Source organism: Anser brachyrhynchus, assembly GCF_964034855.1.
Source record: "Anser brachyrhynchus genome assembly, chromosome: 1".
Classification (NCBI taxonomy): domain Eukaryota; kingdom Metazoa; phylum Chordata; class Aves; order Anseriformes; family Anatidae; genus Anser; species Anser brachyrhynchus.
In genome coordinates, this window is record NC_137694.1 from 87,978,714 (window position 1) to 88,002,424 (window position 23,711).

General features: G+C 46.9%; 2 protein-coding genes across 10 annotated transcripts in view; one reads left to right on the forward strand and one right to left on the reverse strand.

The window, feature by feature from the left end:
- The window catches only part of TIMMDC1 (translocase of inner mitochondrial membrane domain containing 1), a 27,772-nt gene continuing 4,061 nt past the window's right edge, over window positions 1-23,711 (forward strand). For 2 of the 8 annotated variants that reach the window (XR_013946136.1, XR_013946137.1), the window contains exons 1-6: window positions 500-834; window positions 1,126-1,291; window positions 2,158-2,246; window positions 4,090-4,157; window positions 5,101-5,179; window positions 21,600-21,796. Coding sequence is in view for 3 of the 8 variants with exons in the window: in XM_080578995.1 (XP_080435121.1) it covers window positions 524-834; window positions 1,126-1,291; window positions 2,158-2,246; window positions 4,090-4,157; window positions 5,101-5,179; window positions 6,199-6,309; window positions 6,861-6,960 (924 nt within the window). In the remaining 5 variants the exon portion in view is untranslated. The other 6 variants (XM_080578995.1, XM_080578996.1, XM_080578997.1 and 3 more) reach the window with 6 other exon arrangements.
- Window positions 8,622-23,711, reverse strand: part of CD80 (CD80 molecule) — a 25,281-nt gene continuing 10,191 nt past the window's right edge. For both annotated transcript variants that reach the window (XM_080579443.1, XM_080579444.1), the window contains exons 2-6: window positions 21,712-22,053; window positions 18,866-19,147; window positions 16,747-16,872; window positions 13,863-13,986; window positions 8,622-12,204 (exon numbers count right to left, since the gene is read on the reverse strand). In XM_080579443.1, the coding sequence (XP_080435569.1) occupies window positions 13,880-13,986; window positions 16,747-16,872; window positions 18,866-19,147; window positions 21,712-22,053 (857 nt within the window). In that variant the 3' untranslated portion in view covers window positions 8,622-12,204; window positions 13,863-13,879. The remainder of the gene's footprint in view (window positions 12,205-13,862; window positions 13,987-16,746; window positions 16,873-18,865; window positions 19,148-21,711; window positions 22,054-23,711) is intronic.

The following is a 23,711-nucleotide window of genomic DNA, read 5'->3' on the forward strand; positions in this document are numbered from 1 at the left end:
AGTGGAATCTTAACTTCTGTCCAAGTCACCACTGCAAATCTTGGGTGATGTTGATTGAAAACTTTTTCTGGTCGACAGCTTGCACGGACTGGTCACTTCTCAGTGTGCTTTTTTTTTTTGCTTTACTAGAACAGCCGTGACTAATTGATCCCTCTGTCTCCAGTCTTTGTAAACAGGATAAGGCCTGAAGTGGCAGGCATGTCCCTTCTAGAGGTGATGGGACCTCCATCAGGACTAGGATTTAGGTAAAGGATGGGGTGGGATGTGGAAGCTGTTCTGTGAGTATAGTACTTGTATTGCAGTAGTGCTGGAGAGCAACACTCCCCAGTTAGCCATTGCACAAATACAAGAATTTGTAACCTCACAACCAGTTAAAGCTGTAAGAAACAAACGGGCATAAACAAAAGCTGGCAAGAGGTTCAAAAAGCCATGGGCTGGATTTGAACGGCAGAGGTCTCAGCGTGCCAGCTGGCTAACTTCTGGGGTCATTAGAGTTTGAAAAATGCTGCGGACGACAGGGACCATGCCCCAAAGGCAGCCACCGGCAGCCCACCTGAACACGCAGCGGCGGCTCAGGCCCCGCGGACAGGCCGGCGGCCCCCTCACAGAAAAACAGCCGCGGTCGGCCCGTCCCCGTTCCCTTTCCGCCGCCTCGGGGGCGGCCGGCAGCCCGGGGACCGCCGCGGGGACAGCGCCGGGCCCCGCCGTGCCCCGCCGGGCGGGCAGGGGGCGCTGCCGCCGCCCCGGGAGGCGCCGCGGCCATGGCGGACGGGTTCGGGCGCCCGCTGCCGCCGCCGCAGACGGGCTGGGAGCGGCTCCGGGAGCTGTGGAGTGGCGAGTGAGGGACGGGACGGGGCGGGGGGACGGGGGCGGCCCCGGGGCGGGGGGAGCCTCTCCGGGATGGCGGCGGGGCGGGGGGGCGAGGATTGTCCCGGTGCTGCCGCTCAGCCCCGGGTTGCCCGGCGGGAGGTGGCGTGACCGTCCCTGGGGGTGTTCAAGGAGAGGTTGGACGTGGTGCTTAGGGACGTGGTGTGGTGGGTGACATTGGTGGCAGGGGGTGGTTGGACCAGGTGACCTTGGAGGGCTTTCCCAACCCTAATGCTTCTGTGATTCGTGTCCTCGCAGCGATCAGCAGCAGTACCCGGAGGAGGTGGTGAACATCATCAAGTCGGCCTTCACTGGCGGCGTGGTCGGCTGGGTGTACGGCGGCGTGCCCGCCTTCCACCAGGCACGGAGGGCCTTCATCGAGCGCAGCCAGGGCGAGCTCTTCCAGAACCAAGCCGATGCGGTGGTATGGCACCTCGTGACCCCAGCCCCAGGAGATTTAACCGGGGGAACGGCACGGCTTGCCCCGAGGGATGCACTGGGCATCGCCCTGCCCTCACGGCATGGCACAGTCCCCTGCTTCCTCAAGGAAAGGTTGGGCATGTTGGCCAAAGCCAAAGCCAGACGGTGTTGGGCCACTTGGCTTGCCTCTTGCAGGCGCTGGCCCACAGAGCTAGCCACGAAATACAGTCATTTAGAGATGGAAAGCCATCTCCAGTGCCCAGACGCTCTCAGGGTGCTCACTGCCTGCCCTTCCTCGTGAGCAGGCCAGGTGCTGGTTACCTGAGTTATTTGGAAAAAAAAAAATCTTTAAAAATCTGCCTAATTTTACATCCATCCCTATTTGGATGGGATCCCTGACTTAGCTTTCTGCACGGCATTGATATCAGGCTTTGTTCAGTCTTGCAGACTCTCCTATGTATCTGCACCAGTGCTAAGCACTTACACCACAGTCACGGGAAACGAGAATTTATTCTGTTTCTTGATATCAACTGCAATATTTTTAATTTTTATGAAACTTCTTTTTATTGCAGCTTTTAAAAAGCATCTTATTGTCAAACTTACAAGTGCCCATGCTAAACTGTAGAGCTTGATGGTCCACTAACATTTTAACACAGAGGGTTATTATTTACGTATTTAAAATATATCAACTCATAATAATTAAAAACTAGTTTCTAGTTTGTCCCCTCGTCTCTGTTCCTCTCCTGTATCATCCTCAGAAAGCTGTTGCTGTCCCCCTCCAGATGTGTTGCAGCACCAGGATCAGTAAGATTAGTGCTGGTGAAAAGGAGCAGGTCTGTGACCAGTAACCTTTCTCCTCTCTCACTCTAGCAATCTGCGCATCGTGCGGGTCTCAGGAGTTTCATTCGCTATGGCTGGCGCTGGAGCTGGAGAGTAGCAGCTTTTGTGGCAATATTCAAGTAAGTGTTTTCTTAGTAGTAGTAGTGGGAGGAAAAAATGGCTTTAGTTTGAACATTAGCGGCAAGGAGCCTTCAATGTGTGCGGTTTGTTCGGAGACTCCTCATGACATCGTGAGGTTCAAAATGCTGTGTTAACAGTGAGTCTGACTGAGTCTGATTGATAAGGTGGAAGCATGAGGAGGATTTAAGCGTTTTTTAATTATCCCAGTGTTCTGATGAACCAACACAAAAACAAAACACTGGGAAAGCCCTTTTTGTTACATCTAATCCATACCATTATTGACTTGAACAGTGCTCTTCCTAGTACTTACTGGCTTATTTCTGCTTGTGCTTTATCTCTTCAGTTTGATGTATTTTCGCATTTTTCTCTGGGAGAGTATTACAGTGTGTTGGCTGTTCTGGAACAGCTTTCTATCCCACGCTAATTTTTCTCCTTTTTGTTATATCTGATTACTCCTAGTTTGTATACAGTAGCATTACTCACAATTCTTTGTACTTGTCCTTAAGTACTTGCAGATGATTGTCTTGTTGTTACGCAGTCATTGATCATCAGACGTACCATATGTGTGTACCACTTTAGTCCTTCAAATTTTCCTACACAAATAATGCACAGGTAGTGTTCCACTTCTCTGATTTTTCTCCCCAAGACGTGTCAGTGTATTTCTGACAATACAGTGTCAAACTAGGCATGCTCTTCCAAATAAAGCCCTTTAAAACAAGCAATATCTCCTTCTCTGTCCTTGGGAAATGGTAAATATTCATGTAGTTCTAGACCTGTACTAACTGTATCTCTAGGTATGTTGTGTTCACGATCCCCTTTAGGTTTTCAAATACCAGCAATATTGACTAGCATTATTTCCCAGTAAGCTGGCTTTATATTTTTGTCTTTCTTCCTAGTTTTGTACCTTTCTGTATTTCTTCCTTGGTTTCTATTGTGTTTTGTCTCCTTTTGCTGTGATATCTCATCTTAGGTTTCATTAGCATGCTGTTTGCTTTCTCTCAGGACTTTTGATTACTTTAGATTTTTCTGGACTAGACGTGCAACCTCACTGTTGTCCACCAGATGTCTCCCCTGCAATCAGAGCCATCGTCCTTTTTCACTACCCCTTTGTAGAAAGCTTTGAAGGGAGATAATTGCCACTCAGTGTTAATTGTTTCCATAAAGTCCAAGTTGAAGATTTTGTCCTGAAGTTGTGCGAATTTCAAGTTTCATGTTTTAAAAACAGTTTTTAAGCTTTACTTATACAAAGGCTAGGCTGCCATGACAGCATTGGTAAAGAGGGGAAGATTGCTCTTGACTTGTTGATGTCATGCAGAGGCTTGCTGATACACTGGGAAGGATGCGACTGCTGAACTGAGAACAGAGAGTGGTTTGGGGCTTAGTTAATGTTTTTGGAGAAGATGGTGTGTCTATCCTGGCTGGAAACCTCATGCTTAAAGAGAGGGTGACCCTGCTGATGCCACGAGTATGATTCAGCTCTGGTGTTACCTGTATAACTGACTGACTGATAGGACCTTTGCATTGCTCAGTTCCTTTTAGACTTGAATATATGATGGATTTAAATATATATATATAATTTATTTACAAAAAGAAAAAAGGAATATCCAAAATCCAGGTCTGGAGGTGGTACTCCCCTGCCTCTGGCTGTACAGCTGCATGCAGTGAAGTTACAGAAGTCAAGGCATTTGTGCTTAGTGTGTGCGCGCTCTGGACAGATTAGGAACAAGGCAGTTAGAAGCATCCTGAGGGTGCGCTTAATGAAATCCAGCTTCATTTCAAGCTGTGGTTTGCTACCTGCCCTGTTCACGTGTAGCTGCTGACTTCTGTGCCTTATCCTTCCAGCTCTGTGAGCGCCAGTCTGTCTGCGTACCGCAATAAAACCACCGTCGGTAATTATGCTACAGCAGGAGGTGAGACTGCTATATCTTTGTGTGCTTCTCTGTTTTGGAGCAGAAGTCGTAAACAAAATATCCTAAGCAGGAATCCATCTCTCCTGGGTTTCAGCAGGTCTCTAGCTTCTGGGGTTTGCTTCCTGTTCCGCTGAGTGCCTTTGTGACTTTGCTCAGCTGCTGTCTGCCAGTGTAACAGAGAGATATCAGTGCATTTCTGACATTCGGGAGTTCTGTGGTTATTAGTTCATCTTAAATACTTGTTGTAGTTTCTGTGTGAAAAATGCTTGCATGGCCTAAATGCAACATACAGCGCATAACCTGCTCTCGCAACCACCTCTTCAGCAGGGAAAGCATTTCTTATTTCCTCTCTTCATAACAGTTTGGTGTGCTGCTTGTAAACTACCATTTTCATGCCAAATTTTGCATGTCTGCTTTTGGCAACAGGGCTCCTGGTAAGTGACCTGCTTGTTGAGTTTTAGAGGCTTTATTGCCCTTGCAGTTGGGTGCGTGCTTTACTGTTCTTTTTTGCCTTACGTGGCAGCTGCTATTATTAGCTGCTGTTGAATAGAAGGGGAAAAAAGAGGTGGGGAAATCATGCTCCAGCCAGGAGAGAACTCAGTTCTAATCTCACAGTTAACTTTGACATTTTAGCATTTCTTGGGGAGTCTTTCTGAAGAAGAAGGAGCTTCGTGCAGTGTTTTAGTGCAGAGAGCATGCAGATAAAGACCTGGGGAAGTACTGCAACAGCAGCTCAGCTCTGGCTGTTAAAGTGCCTGCCTCTCAGGCTGCTGTGATTGTATGGTGAGGGGCCCTCCCATTGGCCACAGCGCTTGGTTTCTGCTCTGTTAAAAGTGAATGTCAGCTCATGGAGAGCAGAAATGAGGCAGAGCATCTCCCTCAGCAGGTCTGCCATGGCTGGTGAGGGGGCTGTTTATGGTTTCAGTGGTTTTGTGTTTTTTAGCCTTCACAGGAGCCCTCTTCAGAATGCACTTGGGCCTGCAAGGACTGGCCGGTGGCTTCATCTTTGGAACGGCCTTTGGGTAAGCTGTGACTGCCAGTGAGGGGCTGAGTCACGGTATGTGACTGGTACGGTAGGTGTTAGGTGGTGGCCTCCCACACCAAGCCTTGAATCATAGGTGGGTCTGCAGAAGCTTTCCTTCCTCTCTTGCCCCAAGGGGCTTTCTGTATTTTTCTTGGGACCTCAAGATGATGATTTTTCTTCCAGATGTTTAACTGCTTTTTTTTTCTGGATTTATGTTTTGTTTTTCTCGGTAATGAGAACTCAGTAATAAGAACTCAGTGCATCTTTCTGCTGCTTGCGCTAACTACTACTAAATGGGAAACTATGAGGATGGTTTATAGAAGTGTCTTCTGTTTCCCTTCCGTGGCGTGGTCCCTAACGAGCCAATTGGTTGTGCACAGAAGAGTTTGACATCTCTTTTAAGGATCTGAGTTGTCTGGAGTTGAAGGCAGGAGTGTAAGAGATGCTTCTGGGCTTCCTTCTCAGCATCATCAGCAACTGCTCCTCTAGCAGCTCCGAACCCAGAGCTGAACACCTGAGGGGTGTTGGATGACCTGATGGCAACTTCTGAACAGCGGGGCACCCTGGGAGCTGCCAGCCAGTAGGTTAGGAATCTGCGTAAAAATGGGAAACACAAGTTTTCATTCTCATTTCACTCAGTGAAAACACAAGTGCCTCCAGAGGCAGACAGAAGCTAAGCAGGGGTATGACTGCCTAAATTATGGATTAGGTTATGTGTAGCTGTTGTTTGGGCATGTTAAGACCTTTCACCCCCTTGCCTTAGGTTTGCCTGCTAGTGAGTAAATTCCAAATATATTATCAGAGGGGCTACAGTGAGTCACAGCTGAAGACAGGCTGCATTTGGTGACTGACATTAGAATAGAGTACCTTAGTCTGTGGTGTGATTTGAGTACTGGGGAAAGTTACGCTCCACTGATTTGGTGGCTGGCCCCCGCATGCTCCTTTTACTGTTGCCGGTAAGTTATTACTAACGTGTGTCCCCTGGGTGACATTTGACTTCTCTCCTTCTTTCTCCAGGATCCCTGCAGGGGGCCTTATAGTGTTCATCCAAAAACTTGCTGGTGAGACCTTGCAGGAGAAGAGAAATCGTGAGCGCAGGGAGCAGTATGAGCAGAAGTTAGCAGAGTGGTAAGGGACAGTGCTGCCTGTTAAGTCTTTGGTTAGAAGTGTGTCTAGGTCTGTGTGGTTCAAGCATTGAGAGAAACCATGACATGCTGGGTTTTGTAAACCTCATTTCTGCTCTTTAATTTTTGGTTCGTTTCACGTCAGTCTGTGAACTGCTGATTTAACCTTTCCAGTGTTAGATGTTGTTTACTTTGTAGCAAGTTTTGTTCAGAATTTATGCTCCCCACCCCAGTAACTCTGCATCCGTTTTTCGCTTTTAGGTGTCTGAGGAGACAAGCAGGACAGGTGGATGTGTTTTAATGCACATTAGCGTTTCTTTACCAAAATTGACAGAGGGTAGAACTATCGCTTTTCTTTCATGGCTACCTTTTCTCCATCCCTAATGGGAAGAGAGGAAAAAAGAAGGACAGCTTCTTGGGGAGAAGGAGCTGTGACACTGATTGCATGTAAAACTCATAAATTAGTGCCAGTTCTAGAAAAAACTTTTTAAGAGTTGGGATTCTGCAGTGGTGCCTTTGTCAGGAATATGCTTGCGTTCTCTGTATCCTCTTTAGGCAGTCCAGGCTTAGTGTGACTGAAGTCTTGGGCCAAGTGGAAAGCAACACCCTGGAAGGACCGCAGATGGAGACAGCAAAAGAATCTAGGAGCTGCTGAGTCTTCCCCAAAGTCCCTGTGATAAGCAACTACAAAGTATTTTGATTTTGCTTATAAAAGTCTTCAATCAAGGGGTCATGGAAGTCTTCTGTGAATGCGGGTGTATCCATTGCACCTTGGAAAAAGCAGTTTGCCCAAAACATTTTTCGTGGATGCACATCACTGCACAAGAGCTCGGGAAGGCCAAACCTCTTCCACTTCAGAAAGTGGACGTGTAGACTCTCCAGACTAGCAAGTGTCAGCTAGGTTTGGCTGTGGATGAGGGCAGCCCCAGGGCCTCTTCTAGAACCTGTTTCACTGCTGACAGTGTCCAAGCCATTGGCGATGTAGAAATACTGAAGGTAAAGGAGCCTGTTAATAGTGCGGATGCTAAAGGTACCCCGATTCCAAAATCTGATCATTTTCTGGTGCGAGCTGTGCTACAGACAGCACCTGAAGACCTTGCTGTCAGCACAGCACGAGCAGCACCAGAGCGAGCGTTCCTCCTGCTCTCACCATCGCCTTCCCACACCTTGACTTTGCCTGGCAGGGACCGATTCTCTTTTGCTGATGGTGGTTTCTTCAGGCTTTTTGCAGAAAAACACGCTCGTCTCCTTGACTACTGAGGGTATTTCACAATCAGTGCTGAGGAAGGGTGGAGGAGCTGGGAGAGAGAAGGAAATACCCTGAAAAAGACACGGTTTGGGTTGCTCAGTTAAAGTGTGGCTGAGAGGAGCCACAGAAAGGCCCCTTTTTTATTTCTGGTGGTCATGGTGGAAGAATTGACACCTTGGACAGATTTAACAGCAATAAGTTCTCTAATTTCATTTTTAAGGTTGGAAATTTGGGGATTGCATTTGGGGGAAATGACATTTGGGCTTCGTGACATTCAATAAAGCCACCTGGCAGTGGTGACTGTGTCCATAATCTCTGTATGCTTAGTACAACGTTTACATTAGAGAAACGTACTGGAGTGGTGTCCCATGAGAAGAGCTCTTTCTAAGATCCCACCAGGAAGCAAGTAAGTCTGGTGGCAGTGTCAGACTTCCTGTGCCCAGGCGGTAACAAGAACCAGCAGAGTGCCAGCTCTGTTTATTATTTAGTACCAGACGTAACTGTTAAGACGTTACCTGTGAGTAGGGCTGAAGATAGTTCATCAGTGGCCCTCACTTAGAAGGGCCAGGTGGCCTAGCGCCATTTCCCTCAAAGTAGAAGGAAGTCGGAGTCCGCGTGCCTTTCTTTGTTGGGGTTTTTCTCCTATTAAAGAGAATTATATCCAGGCAGGGGGGTTGTGTCTCGTTCCCACCTACCGGTCTGCGTGAATGCTTTCCTCTGTTACAGCTAATTACTGCTGAATGAAATAGGAACAGTTGATTTCACAGAGTGTATTCCACCCACCCAAAACAACTTTTTGGCACAGCTTGCTTCCAAGAAGGTGTTGTGCTTTCTGGCTTCTAAAATGATCATTTTATTTCTTTTAAACACAGTGTAGTTCATTTTTCCATTGAAGATGTGCATATGTTTCAGGGTTTTCATCACCGAGCTTTGATTTCCCTTTTCTGTGTAAGTGAGGGATCTGAAGAAGCGAGCTATGGAGCAGTCGCTGCCTCTTCTGGTTTTAAACTCCGTGTACACTGGTAGCACTAGTGTGATTATCCTCTGCCCCCTCAAAAGACAAAATAGACCCTTCTGAGTCACATCTTGCCATTGTAGTTAAACGGGAATGTTTTGTCTTTGTTCTTTTTTTTTTTTTTTAACATCCCCACCCTGTAACCCACACATTTTATTTTCTGTACTGCGGTTCTCATGACGTTTAACTGTGTCATTGCTCAGTTTTTCTCTATGCCTCTTTCTTTCAGTGGCTATTTGATGTGATATCTAAGGAATACTAATTTTCTTGTGTCTGTGACCATTGAGGCAGGGATGTTCCTCCTTGGGAGAGCAGTCAGAGCCAAGATGTAGCAGTCCTATGTGTTTTTTTTTCTCCATGTAAAGAAGGAAGGAGTGCTAGATGTCCTTACGTAGCCCTTCAGCAAGGGGAAGCACAGACTTTTCATCTACATTCAACTCAAAATTGGCAGCCATTTTTTGCTCTGTTTCCTGCTAAAGTTAGTTCCTCATTTCTTGTACTCAAAGTCACTGTCCATATTGTGGGAAGAGTTGGTTCGGAGTGTTCATCAAACACAAACATAAGGGTTTCCTCACCCCCCACCTCCAGAAAAGCACAATGCAGAAGTTACCGGTCATCCACTTGCAGGGTAGGTAACACAAGTAGCAGGGATGTAGTAGGAGCATTTTACACCAGATTTTGCTTTTGCAGAGAAACTCTCTTTGGGGGGGGATAAAAGAAAGACCTGCCACATAGCTAAGCTCCTCAGTTAATCCCTGGCAGATCCACAAACATGAGGTGTGTGGAAGTTAGGAGCTGGGTACCTGAGTGCTCTTTGTCATCGCTGTTGAGCACACCGAACAGAGCTGGGTTGATGCCAGCTGTAGCCAGTGTAACAGCTGCTTCAGCCAGCTGCATCACCTACCTTGGTGCTACACAGCCCACGCTTTTAGTAGCTGTGACATAGTGGATGGGGCTCGTGTGAATAATTGAAAGGCTCTACCACTTCCCAGGAAGTAGAACAGACATCTTTTATTACTGAGGAAAGGACACCGAGTTCACCATTTTACTTTTAATACAATTAAAGGAGAAACCCTGGAAAAAACGTTATATACAAAATACCTGCGATAAACAGAGCAGCTCACCTGGTACAACGACCCAGATATAAAGCTGAAAAGGTCTCATGGAAACCATTTGTGTGCAATTCACTGAATACAGCATAAAGCAATAGAAAACATGTTTCATAATGTAAGTGCTTAAGGAAAAAAATAAACCAAACAACCTGCCCATCAAGAATATAAAAACAAACTGATACTAGACATATTTGTCAGTGAAGGTTTTTGTTTCCTTTTTAAGGAGTTATTTAAAGTGTCACTGGAGTCGGTTTGATGTAGGCACTGTGCAAAAGACAAACCCTTCTCAAGAGGCCCGTGCTATCAGCCAGGAGCAGAAGTAGAGCATGGGACGGTCGGAGGGAAAACGCTGTGTGGGTACCGCTGTCAGAGCTGCAGTGTGGGTGGCAAGGTGGAAACGTTGGAAATGATGGAAATTAAAAAGAGGGTGTTAGCCTGCAAGAAGTTGGTAGTTTGTGCTGGAAAGAACAAATGTAGGCTGAAAGAAATGGAAGCATGAGACTGCATTTCCCTGGCAGCCTTCCTGTGATAAGGTCAGGTTGCCTTTTTGACAGCGCTGCCTTCTGTGCCACCCCTGTCCTGCTTGCAACTAGAGTGCACACGTGCAAAGAACATTGGTTCCCTGTCATCTGCTAAGGGCCTTGTGGCAAGCTTATCTCCTTTTATCTGTCAAAAACCCCTCAGTAAGAATGTTCTGAAGTTCCCATTTCACTTCATAGAATGGCAGGGCGGAAAAATGCTGGTGGGGCAGCATGACTCTGCAGGAGTAGAAACGGAGCAGTGTCTTATTTTTCACTAGTGACTTGCCCTGATCCTTCAGCCTCTCATAGCTCAAGCCTCTATAAACTGCTGTTAGCGCTCATGCTTCTGCCAGCAATTTTTCTCGCAGCATTTACCTCCTATAAATAAGTGAAATTAATATTTCTGTGCTGTGTCCTAGCAAGATAAACAGCTTGAGCAACAAAACATCCCACAAAGATGATGGAGTGGCACTTTCAGACTTTGGTCTACCCTGCTAAAATATGTACATGGATGAAGCAATAAGGTAACAGGTACAACTTGCAGTAGGACAGAACAGAAGGAGAAAACAAAACAGCCCTATCATACTTGGGTATAAGTTAGGTTAGTATGCGTAGTTAGTATGCATGCTCAGGAGTATGAGTTCTCAGAGTTAGGATAGTATGCATGGTTGCTTAGGAAGCTTGCTGAGGCTTGGGGTTTTTCTCCTCTTTTCCCCTCAAAATGAGAAACCACTTTTTCCTACATAGTAGGCAAGAATATCACCCAGATCAGATGAGGCCTATCCCATGTTAGCATCCTGCAGGGAACTTCCTTCAAGTCCTGGCTGGGTAGAGAGAACGCTGACAGAAAGCAGCAGCATTCAAAGCAAGGTAAATCCCTATGTCACTATGAAAGACTCCTCCCCCCCCAAAAAATGGAGACCCTACCCTAACGACTATTGCTAGGCAAATGTACAAACACAAGCAGACCCGTATTTATGGAGCAAGGCCCTGACTTAAGTTTCATTCCTGTAGGTACATGTAAGTTAACCGCCGAGTGTTACAGACATTTAATTTGGGCTTTATAACAACTGCAGGTAGGAAGCATATAAAACAAGCATATAAGAGCTTGTATATGTGTGCACACGTGTGTGCTCACATGCACCACCACCAGTGGGGTGGACTGTGTCAGATGTGCCCCTGTAACCAAGTAATTTAATGGAGGAGCTGCGTCTTCATACCCGGGTTGGCAGGGCCATCCTTTCAGGGGAGAAAGGTTATGAGAACTTGTGCCACTGCTGTAGGTAAGCAATATTAATTAGCTGTTAGGTGTGCCGTCAGTATCTGTCATTCCCTACAAAGTCTCATAGCGCTGAAAATAAGCATGAGGTGTATATTTCCACCTCGAGGTGCTTTTTCCTGAAAAGTGTGTGCATTATTGCCTCTTTGGGGAAGAAGGAATATCATATCACATATCCACCATGGTCAAGTCTAAATCCAGACTCGTCCGGCACGAAGAATGGTACTGGCAAATAACGGCGCGAGGCTGAATATAAGTTGTAGCTGCTCCCAGTTGCACCATGGGGGTGCAGCCTGACTTGAGATTGTGTGGTGGGGTCTGGGGCCAGCTCTGCATTACTAAAGGGGTAGGTGGATGGGGGCTACCTTCTAGGTCTCTGCAGGCCCCCTGATTTTCATAGAGGCAGCGTCAGAGTATCCCAAACTCTTGCACTGGCATGCTGGAGCAGCACAATGCTGACGACATTCTTCTTCTACCTGTTGTAGGAACACGGAGGGTCCTCCCAGTTGGAATTCCAGCGACCCCATTGTAACAGGACCACCCTACAGCTTCTGTGGCGTAGGTGGGTTTTTGTATTCGGTCACAAAAGATTATGCTGTCCGTCTTCTTGAGCAAATTTTTCTACTGCTGTCATCCCCTTTCAGAGAGCCAAAGGGTCAACGCAATAAGCATTGCTGTAGAGAACGGTGGGGACTGCAGTGCAGAATACACAGGATAAGAAACCTGAGGGACACAAAAAAACACTTATTTTTTCCCTTTTCTTTTTAATCCTAAATGTAAGTCAAAATGTTGCAGACGAGAAAAACTGGGATCACCTCCTATAGTCCACAAGAGGGCTCCTATTACAGTAAAAACAGCTGGTCAGAACTAGACAGCTCAAGATGGGCCCTACAGTGAGCTACAGACTGGCTCAGCACCTGCTTGCTGTGAAAACCTTTGGACCGTACAGCGGTGCCATCCCTCAGCGAAGAGAGGGTGACTAATGAATGTGCTGCCCTATTTAAGCAGCAATAGGACATGGCTCAGTGCATCACAAAGTTACGAGATTACAGTCTGCCACTGTGGAAGCAATATGTTGCCCTGATGTATAGCTTCCATCCCTGTCCACAGACAGCAGCTGTTCCAGTCAATGGAGTTGGGAAATAACAGCAGCTTACCAAAAAAAAAAAAAAAAGCGTGGAAAACTTTTATGACAAAAGAGGAATGTGGCAGAATGGATTTATCCAGTAGGTAAACTCCCACCCATGAACAGCACTCACAAAACCCCCCAGGATTCGTGCTAACCAAGGTTTTAGTATCTGTTCCAGATAGGGCCTTCCCCAGAGGAAAATATGAGTGGGTGGTCAAGTTTGGAAATGAGAAGAGTGGCCTGAATGATAGTTTCCCCTTCTTTCCGTCTCAAAAATTCTAAGCCTTTAGATTACTGCAACACAGTGTGACAAATTCATGACTTCTAGGACTCTATGTCTGTTACTCTATGGCATCACCCTGGTAATTCAGCATGCTGCGGGGAAAGCAGGAAATATAGTCACCTGGGTAATGAGACAAGTAGTAACAGTTAGCTGTTAATCTTTCCTTAAGCCTCCTGACTTGGAAAATGTGTTTTTGGAGGACACAGCCCTGAACACAGCTGAGTTTTCAAACCAAAGTGTATACAGTGCTTTGTAGTCATAAACCCTCGGTAAGCCAGGCTGTTCCCCAGCCATTCCTATACCATCCTTTACAACACCTTATAACAAATGTAACTGATTTTAATATTACTATTTAATATTAGTTAGTGTTTTAATATTAGTGGTTTCTACTAGTTTATACTCGCAAATGAGTCCAACAGGACAGAAACTAAAAGATGCCCAGTTCTTAGCTGGGTGGCCCTTAAAATGTGGGGATCCCCCCAGTGGCAGGGGATCACTGCAAATCCCAGTAGACAGATGATCTTGCTACAAGCCCACCTCTCAGATATTAGCCAGCTTCCTTAGACAGTTCCAGAGGAGACACTAACAGTCAAATTTGTCAAAGGTTCCTTTTCTTCTAACTCTCTTCACCCCCTCTAGTCCCTAAAAAAAATTGTTACTTACAGAAATGAATGCCACAAAAACTTGTGTAACACCCATGCAGGGCCCATTCCAGAGAGAAAGGCACTTAGTAGACCAGGAAATTAGGTCCTCTAACATATTTCACTAGATTAATTTCTAGAAGGCAATGCCCCACAAGCAACATGAGCCTCATCCCATGGCTGGGAAATACCATGGGCCTGAACTGGTGGTAGGGCTCTACCACTTTTATGCTAAGGCGCACACTCATATCAAAACCATGCACGGTTTTGAGAGCTAACATTGCATGAGAATCTATTTTGCCAAGAGAGGAGTGGTGAACAAAATTACCTGCAAATGTGATCTGGTCATAGTGATGATGTTTCAGATGTCATTTTACAGATCATGGGTGGCTTCATACTTTCCTTCTCATCCTCTTCCATTGAGTCTTGATTCTTAGAACAATGAAAACAGGCTGAAAGAGAAGATCCCTCATTAGCACTTGGAACTCAAAGTTCATCGCCATATGAGGAAGAACTTCTTTATGGTTCAGGTGACAGAGCACTAGAACAGGCTGCCCAGAGAGGTTGTGGAGTCTCCTTCTTTAGATATTCAGAACCTGCCTGGATGCGATCCTGTGTAATGTGCTCTAGGTGACCCTGCTTGAGCAGGGGGGTTGGACCCGATGATCTCTGGAGGTCCCTTCCAACCTCAACCATTCTGTGATTCTTTGAACTGCAGATCAAAGTGTTTGATCTAAATGTCTTCTTCAAAAAAGTAAAGCAAAGAAAAAAAGTCTTTTAAATCTAGTTATGTCTATTTTTCCTTGGCAGGGCTTATCCCTGCAGTACATTGTTAGCCCATAGACATAGGGCCCATTATATAGAGCTGTTATCTATGTAGTGTCATATGGATAAAAATGTTCTCGTTAGCACGGAGCTAGAACTTCAGCCTGATACAAAGACAGGTCACCACGTGCTAACATAATGTCAGTAGGGAAATAATGGTAAAAGGCACACGTTACTAAATGCAGCTTACCAAACTCCTCAGATTAGGGGGTGTGAACCTCAACAAAGTACCTACATGTTTTGGTCACCACCACAATCACACATCTGAGAACTCTTATTTCCGTTTTGCTCTCTCTTTCTATTCCCTCCCACACTTCAGCTCCTTGAAGCATGGCTTTTCGAGCTCAGAAACGACTCTGAGCACCACGGCAGCTCCTGGTCCAGCTTTCCCTATGTCAGAGCAGCGGAGATACTCTCAGACCTATACTGAGCTCCCACATCGTCTCTTGAAGGGTGATCTGTAGCAACACCAGTGGGAAGCACTCTCAAGACAGACATTTCCCTTCCCAAACAGGTGGTAACGCACAGCAGCACTGAAGTGCAGCAAACTGTACAAACTGGGAAGTTTGTTTGAAACGCTGGCTTTGGTTTCTTGCATCTCACACGCAGTCTGGAAAGTGACTGTGCCACCTGACTCGGCAGATCTGCTCCCTGTGCATGTTAGGAAATTGGGACTAAAAAGGAAATGTGAGTTTACGCAGCTAAGTCTCCTGACAGTGCAGGTGATCTCATTCTACTGCACTGGTATGCTTCTTGCATCTACCTTAAAAGCAATCTGGTTTCTATATAAAAGGCTACCTCAGAATGCTAATAGCAGGGAACCTTTTAATTTCCATCCTGCACTTATTTAGAGACAGATCTTTCAATTCCACTTCATTTTTTTCCATAATTAGAAGTTCATTGTCCATGCAGCTAAGAGCACAGGCTGTGCTTGGTTGTGGTTTTCATGTTTTCAGCATGGTTACTGCTCACCCATTGACGTAGCTCCAGGGAAGAGCCAGCACTGGCGTCAAAGAGGGACGTGAGTGGGAAATGGGGAGGTGCACAGGTATGGCTAAGAGGGTTCCTGCCTTCCAGATGCTTCCTTTCTTGGTGATACAGTGCCAAAAGATAATCAGCCCAGCCTGACACAGCGGTCACATTGGTTTTTGAAAGTGTGTGGTTGGTGACGAGGGGAAGAGCATAGCAACACCACCTCCATGCCCTGACTTGTGAGTGACCTTGCTTGAAATTGTAACAGAGGTAGCGGAAGACAGGAACATGACAAACTCGCGTGTTCCCGAGCAAACCAAGTCCCTGTTGCCTAACAAACGACCTCTTTCCAGCGGGGGGATAGATACCACTGTGACCGTGACGGGCTGTGATGCTCAGACTGGTGGCTTCTGGTTCAAGCGCACCAAACGCTGAGCGCTCTCAGTGTGGGATTGTCTCCTGCCTCCACTTCCCCAGAGACCTGACAGAGCTCGATTGGGTGATATTTATAGCATGTTGCACGGCCTGCTGGCTTCCTCCAGGACTGCTTTTCAAAGCTACTAACAGGGCACTGACAGGATGTGTACTGCTGTTGAGTTTCAGTACCGGCTGGGTGCCAACTTGCCTTTGTGAAATCCTTTAGATGCCTACCCACATCTTCAGGGGCTTTCTGGCTAGGTCATCTTAGACAACACAAGAAGCAACAGCTAAGATTTTTGAGCCACGCACAAAAAAAAGTCTACTCAGCTGCCACCTAACCCTGAGATGCTTGAGGTCACTTTTGCCATCAAAAAAATCATGGACGTGTCTCAAGTTATTGAAAACTTCATAGCACAGAGCAAGGCACCTCACCTCTACCCTTTTTGGACCAACAAAGTGGACAAATCTGTGTCTCCTGACTGGGGTTCTTCTAAAAGTGAGATGTTGCTGTACTCACGTCCTTCCCGTGGCCTTAGCACTTTTGTAACTTTGGCTCTGTGGCTTTTCTGAGGGATTGTCCAAGTAGGGTATGTGGTCAGATTGATCCCATTTTGAAACTGATAGTGCTCAGGTGTATGTATGGTGATGACCAAGATTCTTGGCATCTTCAAGCATCTTAATACATAAAAATGGACCTTTGTGAATCCAGCTCTCTATACCCCTGTTCTTCGGAAATATTCTGATCTGTAGACAAAACCGCCAACACACCTGGACTCTCAAACCAGAACGCTAGCGCTGCACGCACACAAAATATAGGAAAGTCCTGAGCTGGACTTAGGTTTTGTGACAGTAGATTGTGTATTAAAAAAAAAAAGGAAATGAGAAGGAGGTACAAAAATACCTAGCGTGTCAGTACAGTTTCTATAAATGTGTATTTTACATAGATACTCCATAAACAGTAAGGGACTGTTTCTTGAAAAAGGAGCTATACTTACCATGCCTTGGGAAGTATCTTGCTGCTAGGGTGATAGCCAAAAGAAAGATGATAAAGATGATACTTGTAGCAGTAATGACATTATAGGATGGAGGCATGGTAGGGGCAATGCAGTCATTTGTTTTTGCTGAGATAGAAGAAACAAAACATAAGTAAAGGGCCCAACAACATTTTGTCATTTTCATGTAAGAGCAGGTATATGAATTTTGGTGGTTCTGGCCAAATCCTAACTGGGATATTCAGCACGTATTCAATAAACAAACAGACAAAGCTGGCACCTAACCTGTAGAGGCCCTCCCATTCCCCCACATTTGCTTTTTTCTGAGATTTTAACACGTCACCGCATCTAGCATGCTGGATCTCTGTGCAGAGCAGGACTGAGACAGGCTCTTAAGCTCCTTTTAAAGAAACTGGTTAGGCTTGGTGGAAAAGGCTGAGCCCATATCCAGGAAGTTTCCGTTCTCAGAGGTACTCTGCAGTTTTTCTTACTGCTTTCACCTGATTTATGCCTATTTTTCCCCTCTGAATTCACAGGTAATGGAAAACAAGACACATTTAATAGACTGGAGGTGTCAGTCCCATCATGGAAGGAAAAGGGGTTGGGGACAGAGTTCAGTTTCAGCGATCAGCATCTTTTTGCTTTTCACCACTGGAGATAACTGTTCTGCTACTTGGAAATGAGAGTAGGTAACAGGCCGTTTGTGTAGAATACAGGACAACCCTAATTCAATGGAAAGAACACACTAGGTACATGTTCATAGTCTTCGGATTTTCATCTTCTGCTTCTAGCACAATTAAGCTTCATTCAACTCCTAAGACCCAAGCCTGATCCACCGTACAATCTAGCCCCATGTGCCCTCCGCTGTAGGGTTTGCCTCCTGTGTTTACCAGAAGCTATATTTATTCCGTCTAGAACTCTGTGTTCATGGAAAACGCGTTTGGCAGACCATTTGCATTGTACCAAAGTGGGACTGGTTGCACTTCTTAAAAGCCAAAAGGCAGGGTTTTTGTGGCTGCTGTTCTCATTGCTGATTGCTCCCTTTTCTGAGAACGTGACAACAGTGTATTGTTATTACTACTACTTTTTGTTGCTCTCCTTTTCTATGCAGTATGATATTTGTAACCTTCTTCTATTATGATCTCTAGGGAGATTATGCGCTACATCCAGTAATAACCAAAATTCTTAAAGCACTAGTTTCTGGCATTCATCCCGAAGCTGAATGGCACCTCTCCTCATGAGCCCCTTTGATTTTAGTAAGATTGATGAATAAGGTACCTTGATGAATAAGGTAAAATTCCCTAGAAAAAACAACAGCACTTCTCTAGTTTCCCTTGAAGATGCCTGTATCTCTATAGTGAAACCATCAGACCCAGAGACGTATTTTAAAATATTTTTTTCTGGTAACAACATAAAAAAAACAGTCCTTTTGGCTTTAAGAATTTTATTGCGCATTTCTTTCTACTGCAAAAACATGTGGACTGTAGCGTGCTGCCTTGCCTCATGCTGTTTCCACTTGTCCCTCAAGTTTTTCAAGGCATACACTTACCTATTATTTTATCACTTTTAAGCCAAGCACAAGCAATTTTATCTGTATAACTAAACCCTATATTTAATATATGTATGAAAGCAGAATTTTGTCTAGACCACAGCTGATGGTTTCTGTCACTAAAGCAAGAACAAACACACTTGTTAAATGAGGAAATTGTAAGCACAGCCCGTGGCGTTTGAGGCACACACGTTTCTCAAGTCCCTCCATTCAGATACCTGGTCTGTGTCACACAGTTGGCAGCAAGACTGTGCTGGTACAGAGAGGCACTGAATGGAGTCAGTCCCAACCTGTGGGAGCCACTGAGGCTGTGGGGTCCGGCCATCCTGTCAGCCCAGCTGCGGCCCACGACAGAGTGGCAGGAAGCCAGAGCCACGTCAGCTCACCAGCCACAGTCATAACTGCTCTCCCATCCCTGCTATCTTAGAGCCATTGAAATATTTTGGTGTGCAGCTCACAGGTGGGATCATTGGTCATCCTTGCATGAACAGATACACAAACATCTACTGCTTTCTCAGAGGCAAATCAGCAGATTCAGCAAAGCATTTTTGTAATACAATTATGAAAACCTACTTAGAAGCAAACTGGTGGACTTGACAAAGCCATTGTATTCAACGGAGCAAGTGAGGTTGACGTCTTTGGTCACGTTGAGATGCAGTTTCCCAGTGACATTGTAGGGGCTGAGGCTGGACTCAGACACCCAGGTGGTATTCCACACTAGGGACCCGTTGTTGAAGACTCCAGAGATTTTGGGTTTGGGGAAACCTCCATGAGAAGAACACGTTACCACCATCTCCGTTGATTCACAAGTAGTATTAATGACATTTGATGTTATGTTTGGCTCACTGAAGTCAGCTGAAGAAAGAAAGATTGAGAAACCATTCTGTCAGATTCCCCGCAGTCCTGATCACCTATGGTAAAAGCAAAGACTCCCCCATGGGACACTCTCCCTCTGTCATAATCTGTTTGGCCTTTCTTGTGCCCTAGCATTCACCCCCCAGCCTTGACAGGATATAGTGTTGACCTTTGCTTCTTCTCCTTCTTGATCAGTACGCCAGTTGTCACAAACTTTGTGACGCCACCTCTCCAGTGCTGCTGTTTCTGTCTACGTACAGCAGTTTGTGGAGCAACAGAGTCATAAAACTGGACTGAATATGAAGCAGCGGAACAAAAATCTGTATTAGAGGCAATGGCAGACTATTTCCTCCCCCCCACCACTCTGCCCTGTCCTTTCCCACCCTGGAGCTCATAGAGGGTCCATCTCTAGTGGGGGGAGAGTTAGTCACACGTTGGCCTCTCAGCCACGATGGCCAGCACCAGAATAAATTATGGTTTCTTTATGAGAGCCCCCAGAAGGCTCAGCTGAGAGCAAGACCCAGTCGTACTGCTAATTGCAAAAATGCATAGCAATCCATAGGTCCACCTCTGAAGAATGCAGACTGTGTTCCCACTAGACTTTTGGTATTGCCAAAACTGGTTTTCAGAGCTTTCCCACCTACACGACTTGTTCCATGCCTTCCCTCTGCTTTAGATGTATTGGTGCAAGTGTTTCTGAGGCTTCATGGTCAAATAGGTGAGAAAACAGGTATGGGTGAAGATGGAGAAAAAGGTGGTTTCACTGTTAGCCTGGATCCCTTTGCCAGTCTGCTTCACTGCATGACTAACCAGTTGCATCGGCACTACTGGGGATGCCCATGGGTTGCAATAAATAGCCTAGGCAGAGGCAAAGGGTGGCACGGGGACTATTTAAGGCAGCTCTTCCATGGGACAAAACCTCTGCGGGACCACAGATTTGGCAAGACAGGGACCAGTCAGAAGCAGCAGCGCAACATGTAGCTTCCTGGTGGGTGTGTGCCCACCGATACCACTGCTTCCAAAAGGACCAAACTGCCCCTCTCTCCTTCCCACCCCTGTCAGCTCCAAGTCCACAGCCCGCCCACTCCTTCCAGCCCCAGCCAAGGCCAGGCTACGCAGAGAGCTGCAGCAGTTGCTTATCTCACTGCAAAACAGCCCTTTTTGGAGCAGCTACGGTTGCGTCTGCAGTTGCTCCCTGCCTGACTCACCCTTTGGCCACATGACTGACAGGACCCGCAGAAGGCAGAGGGCAGCGAACAAAGGCAAGGACATGGGAAACGGTCCCTTATGGTCGTAGCATGTCTTCCATGGCCTAAGCTGACCATGAAACCATAGTCTAAGGCTACCAAGCGACTAGTGAAACAGACTTGCTCAACATTGCATAGCCAACCAGTGGCAGACAAAAACCCGGCTCTCCTCCCAGGCCCGCTGTTGAGCAATACATCCTTGACATCCAGTTTGACATCTGGAAAGTCCCTTCAAACCTCCCAGTCTGCTTCACCGAAGCTCCCTGATCAGTCATCAAGGCATAACACTGCTCCACCTCTCTCGCTCAGGGTAGCCTGACTCCAGCTGTGGCAAAGGAAGCTTACCCTTTGCTGATTCACACAATAACTGATCCCCTCAACAATACTTTCCTCCGCTGCTAGAGAGGGTTCCAGCAGTGCAGTTCCATTTTTTACTTATTGGTTCCCAAAAGGATCACTGAATTTGTCTCATTGCATGTGTGTCCAACATTCATTCACCCAAGTAGGCAGGCAGTGGCCAAACCTCAAGAACTTGTGGTGGTGTTTTTTTTTTTTTTTCCTGCCAACTATTCATTCAAGGTAGGGAATGCTCATTCAGTAGTTGTCTGGAGGATTTCTGGAACTCTGTTGCTAAAGGTATTCAAATATGTTTAAATATATATATATACATACATTACCAGTATCTCTGCTTTTGGTTGAAACCAACCACCACAAAAACAGTGGCGCAAGTGGAAAATAATGTCAACGGAACTTTCTGCAGCCTCCAATAACAGATTCAGATTCGTTTTGAGCAAAGGAACTTGGGTTTTGCCTTTGAGGTAGAAAGCCTCAAGTCTCCAACCTCAGGCTGTGGAGCTGCCGTGCAGCCCGCACACGGGCCAGCCCCACAGGAGATGCTGCTGAGGCCATGGAGAAGCAGCACCACCCTGCTCCACCTTTGGCTTGGGTGCTTCCCATGCACCAAGGGTCTCGGCTTTGCCCAAAAGACAGCAGGGGGCAGAGGTGGCCCAGGGCACCCCGTGGCAGCGGGACCTGGGGAGGTGTCCTGGGAGAGGGCCTTTCCCAAGAGGGAGTCATCAAGGGGAGCGTGGTGGTGGGAGAGGAAAGGGCAATTTCCTGTATCTCGGGTGGCTTTGGAAAGACAGGAGGGAGGCTGCTGGAAGGGAAATACAGGGGACTTAACAGACTTTCTGGTGCTCTTTTAGGCTTCCTGATGAAAGGCTATCTGCTACACTATGACTAAAGCTTCAAGGAGTGTCCTTTTCCCTTGGGGGTTGGTGCCAGAAAGCCTCAGGTGCAGGGAGGCAGCCCACCTACCTGTAACAGAGAGAGACACGGGCGCATCACACACAACGCGGGGTGAAAAGTCATGTGAAAATCTGAGGTGCTGAACCACACACTGGTAAGTGCCATTGTCCAGGATTTCCACGGGGGAGATCCACAGGGTGAGGTTCTTGCTGTCCAGCTCCGTCCGGTTTGTGTACTGGTCGTGATCCGAGATCTTCTCCCCCTCCGAGTAGGCCAGCACCACCTCCTTGGTGTTCTTCTGCCAGTAGACCCGGTAGTTGCGCAGGCTTTCCGAGCTGGGAATTTCGTGGCAACAAGGCAGGCCGACTTTCTCCCCGACTTTACTTTTGACTTCCTTCGGCAGCGCGCAGTCTGGGGGCAAACAAAAGGCAGTGAGATGGGGTGCAGCCCTGGGGCAGGACCTGCCGTGGAGAGCTCACCTATCTCGGCTCTGTCTGCACCCCCTTATCTACCTTGCCCCTCTACCCACCTACAGCTTCAGCTCTCCTTGAGGGGAGGACTACCTTGGCAGTGCCTTTTTATGCAGTGCTCCAGTCCTTCTTAGGATCCTGGGTCAGCGGGCGTGCAATGATTTCAGCACAAATTGCTGAAGGCAAAGGCAGGAGACTTACTTGCCAGAAAATAAATTTTGGTGATGCTTCAAACAGCACACCTCAGAGTGAAGAATTGCGATTATAGTCACGTGAAAGGATAAAAACATACGTGCTCCGGCTGCTATCTCCTCCATTCTCCCTTTTCAGAGCTCAGTGTTTGGGAAGTCTGTGCTTTAACTTTGTTGTGGTCCTTGCATCCCAAACACGGCCACAGTGGGTGATTAGACTGGGGGATTTGGTTTTAATTTTTTATTTAAAAAAAACAACAACACACAAACAGCCTTTTAAGATCCCAGCAGCTAGAAGCAATCCTACAATAATAAAAGTGTGGCTCTAAACACAGTTTATCATATTCGCAAGCAAACATTTTTGCCTAGCTAAAACAAATTAATATTGTCAAAGGCCCATGGGTCTCTCTTGGGATTGCCTGTAAACCAGCACAAGTATTCCCAAACTCCCTCCTGGCACTCAGCGTACAGGTGTGCATCTTCAGTGACAAGCTGACACTCTTGCAAGAGGGAAATATGTACATTATTGCTAACCTTTGACCAAGTTGGCAATAATCCCACGGCTTCGCATTACTACTGCCCTTCCTCTTTTCAATGGGTGGGTGCTCGTGGGCACCGGTCTGCAGACACAAGGGAGCCACCGAGCCAGGGGCTCCTGCAGTTGCTAGAAGAGCAGCGCAGTATTGGCATGCAGCCCTGTGCAAGGCCAGGGCAGATGTGTCTGCCTTTGCCTGGGTCTGTGCAGCCTCTGGGATGATGCTCATCCCCTGCACACCCTAGTCCAGAAGGCCGGGCTGTTTTGGGGTTGCCCTGCTTGCCTAGGCCTCGCTGCCTTGGCACTTATCTCCAGTAGAGGGGGGAGGCAGACCGACCTCTTGCACTCCACTGACTAACAGCAGAGAAATAAGGAATCAGCTGGGTGCAGAGAAAATTCAGACTCCCTCTTCTTTCCCTGCAGAGCAGACCTCAGGAAACACATCTGAGAGGTGCTGGGAAGGTCCTGAACACAGAGAGCTCCCCAAGTGCGGTGCCGACCACTGGCGGCATTGAGTCTCAGTTTAGCAGTCCCAAGCCCTGACAGAGAGCCTGAGACAGAGCATGAAATGAGCTCCCACCCCGTCCCCTGCAGTACAGCTCTTCCTGTCCCTCCTGCACGCTTTATGCCAGCTTTAACTCACCACTTTGCTCATCTTCCAAAGGGAACGATGTGATAGTTTCAGACACCATTTCCCCCCACCTGTACTTCCCCTTACAATGCATCACAGGCTTGACTACAACCAGACTGGGGCAGATCACAGGCCCACTCAGCCCACTGACCTGTGGCAGAAAGCCACTGGCCCAAAAGGGTGGAAAAAGCAGTTCTTGCACGCTACACGGGACGAGACCTGGCATACCCAACAACCTTTGG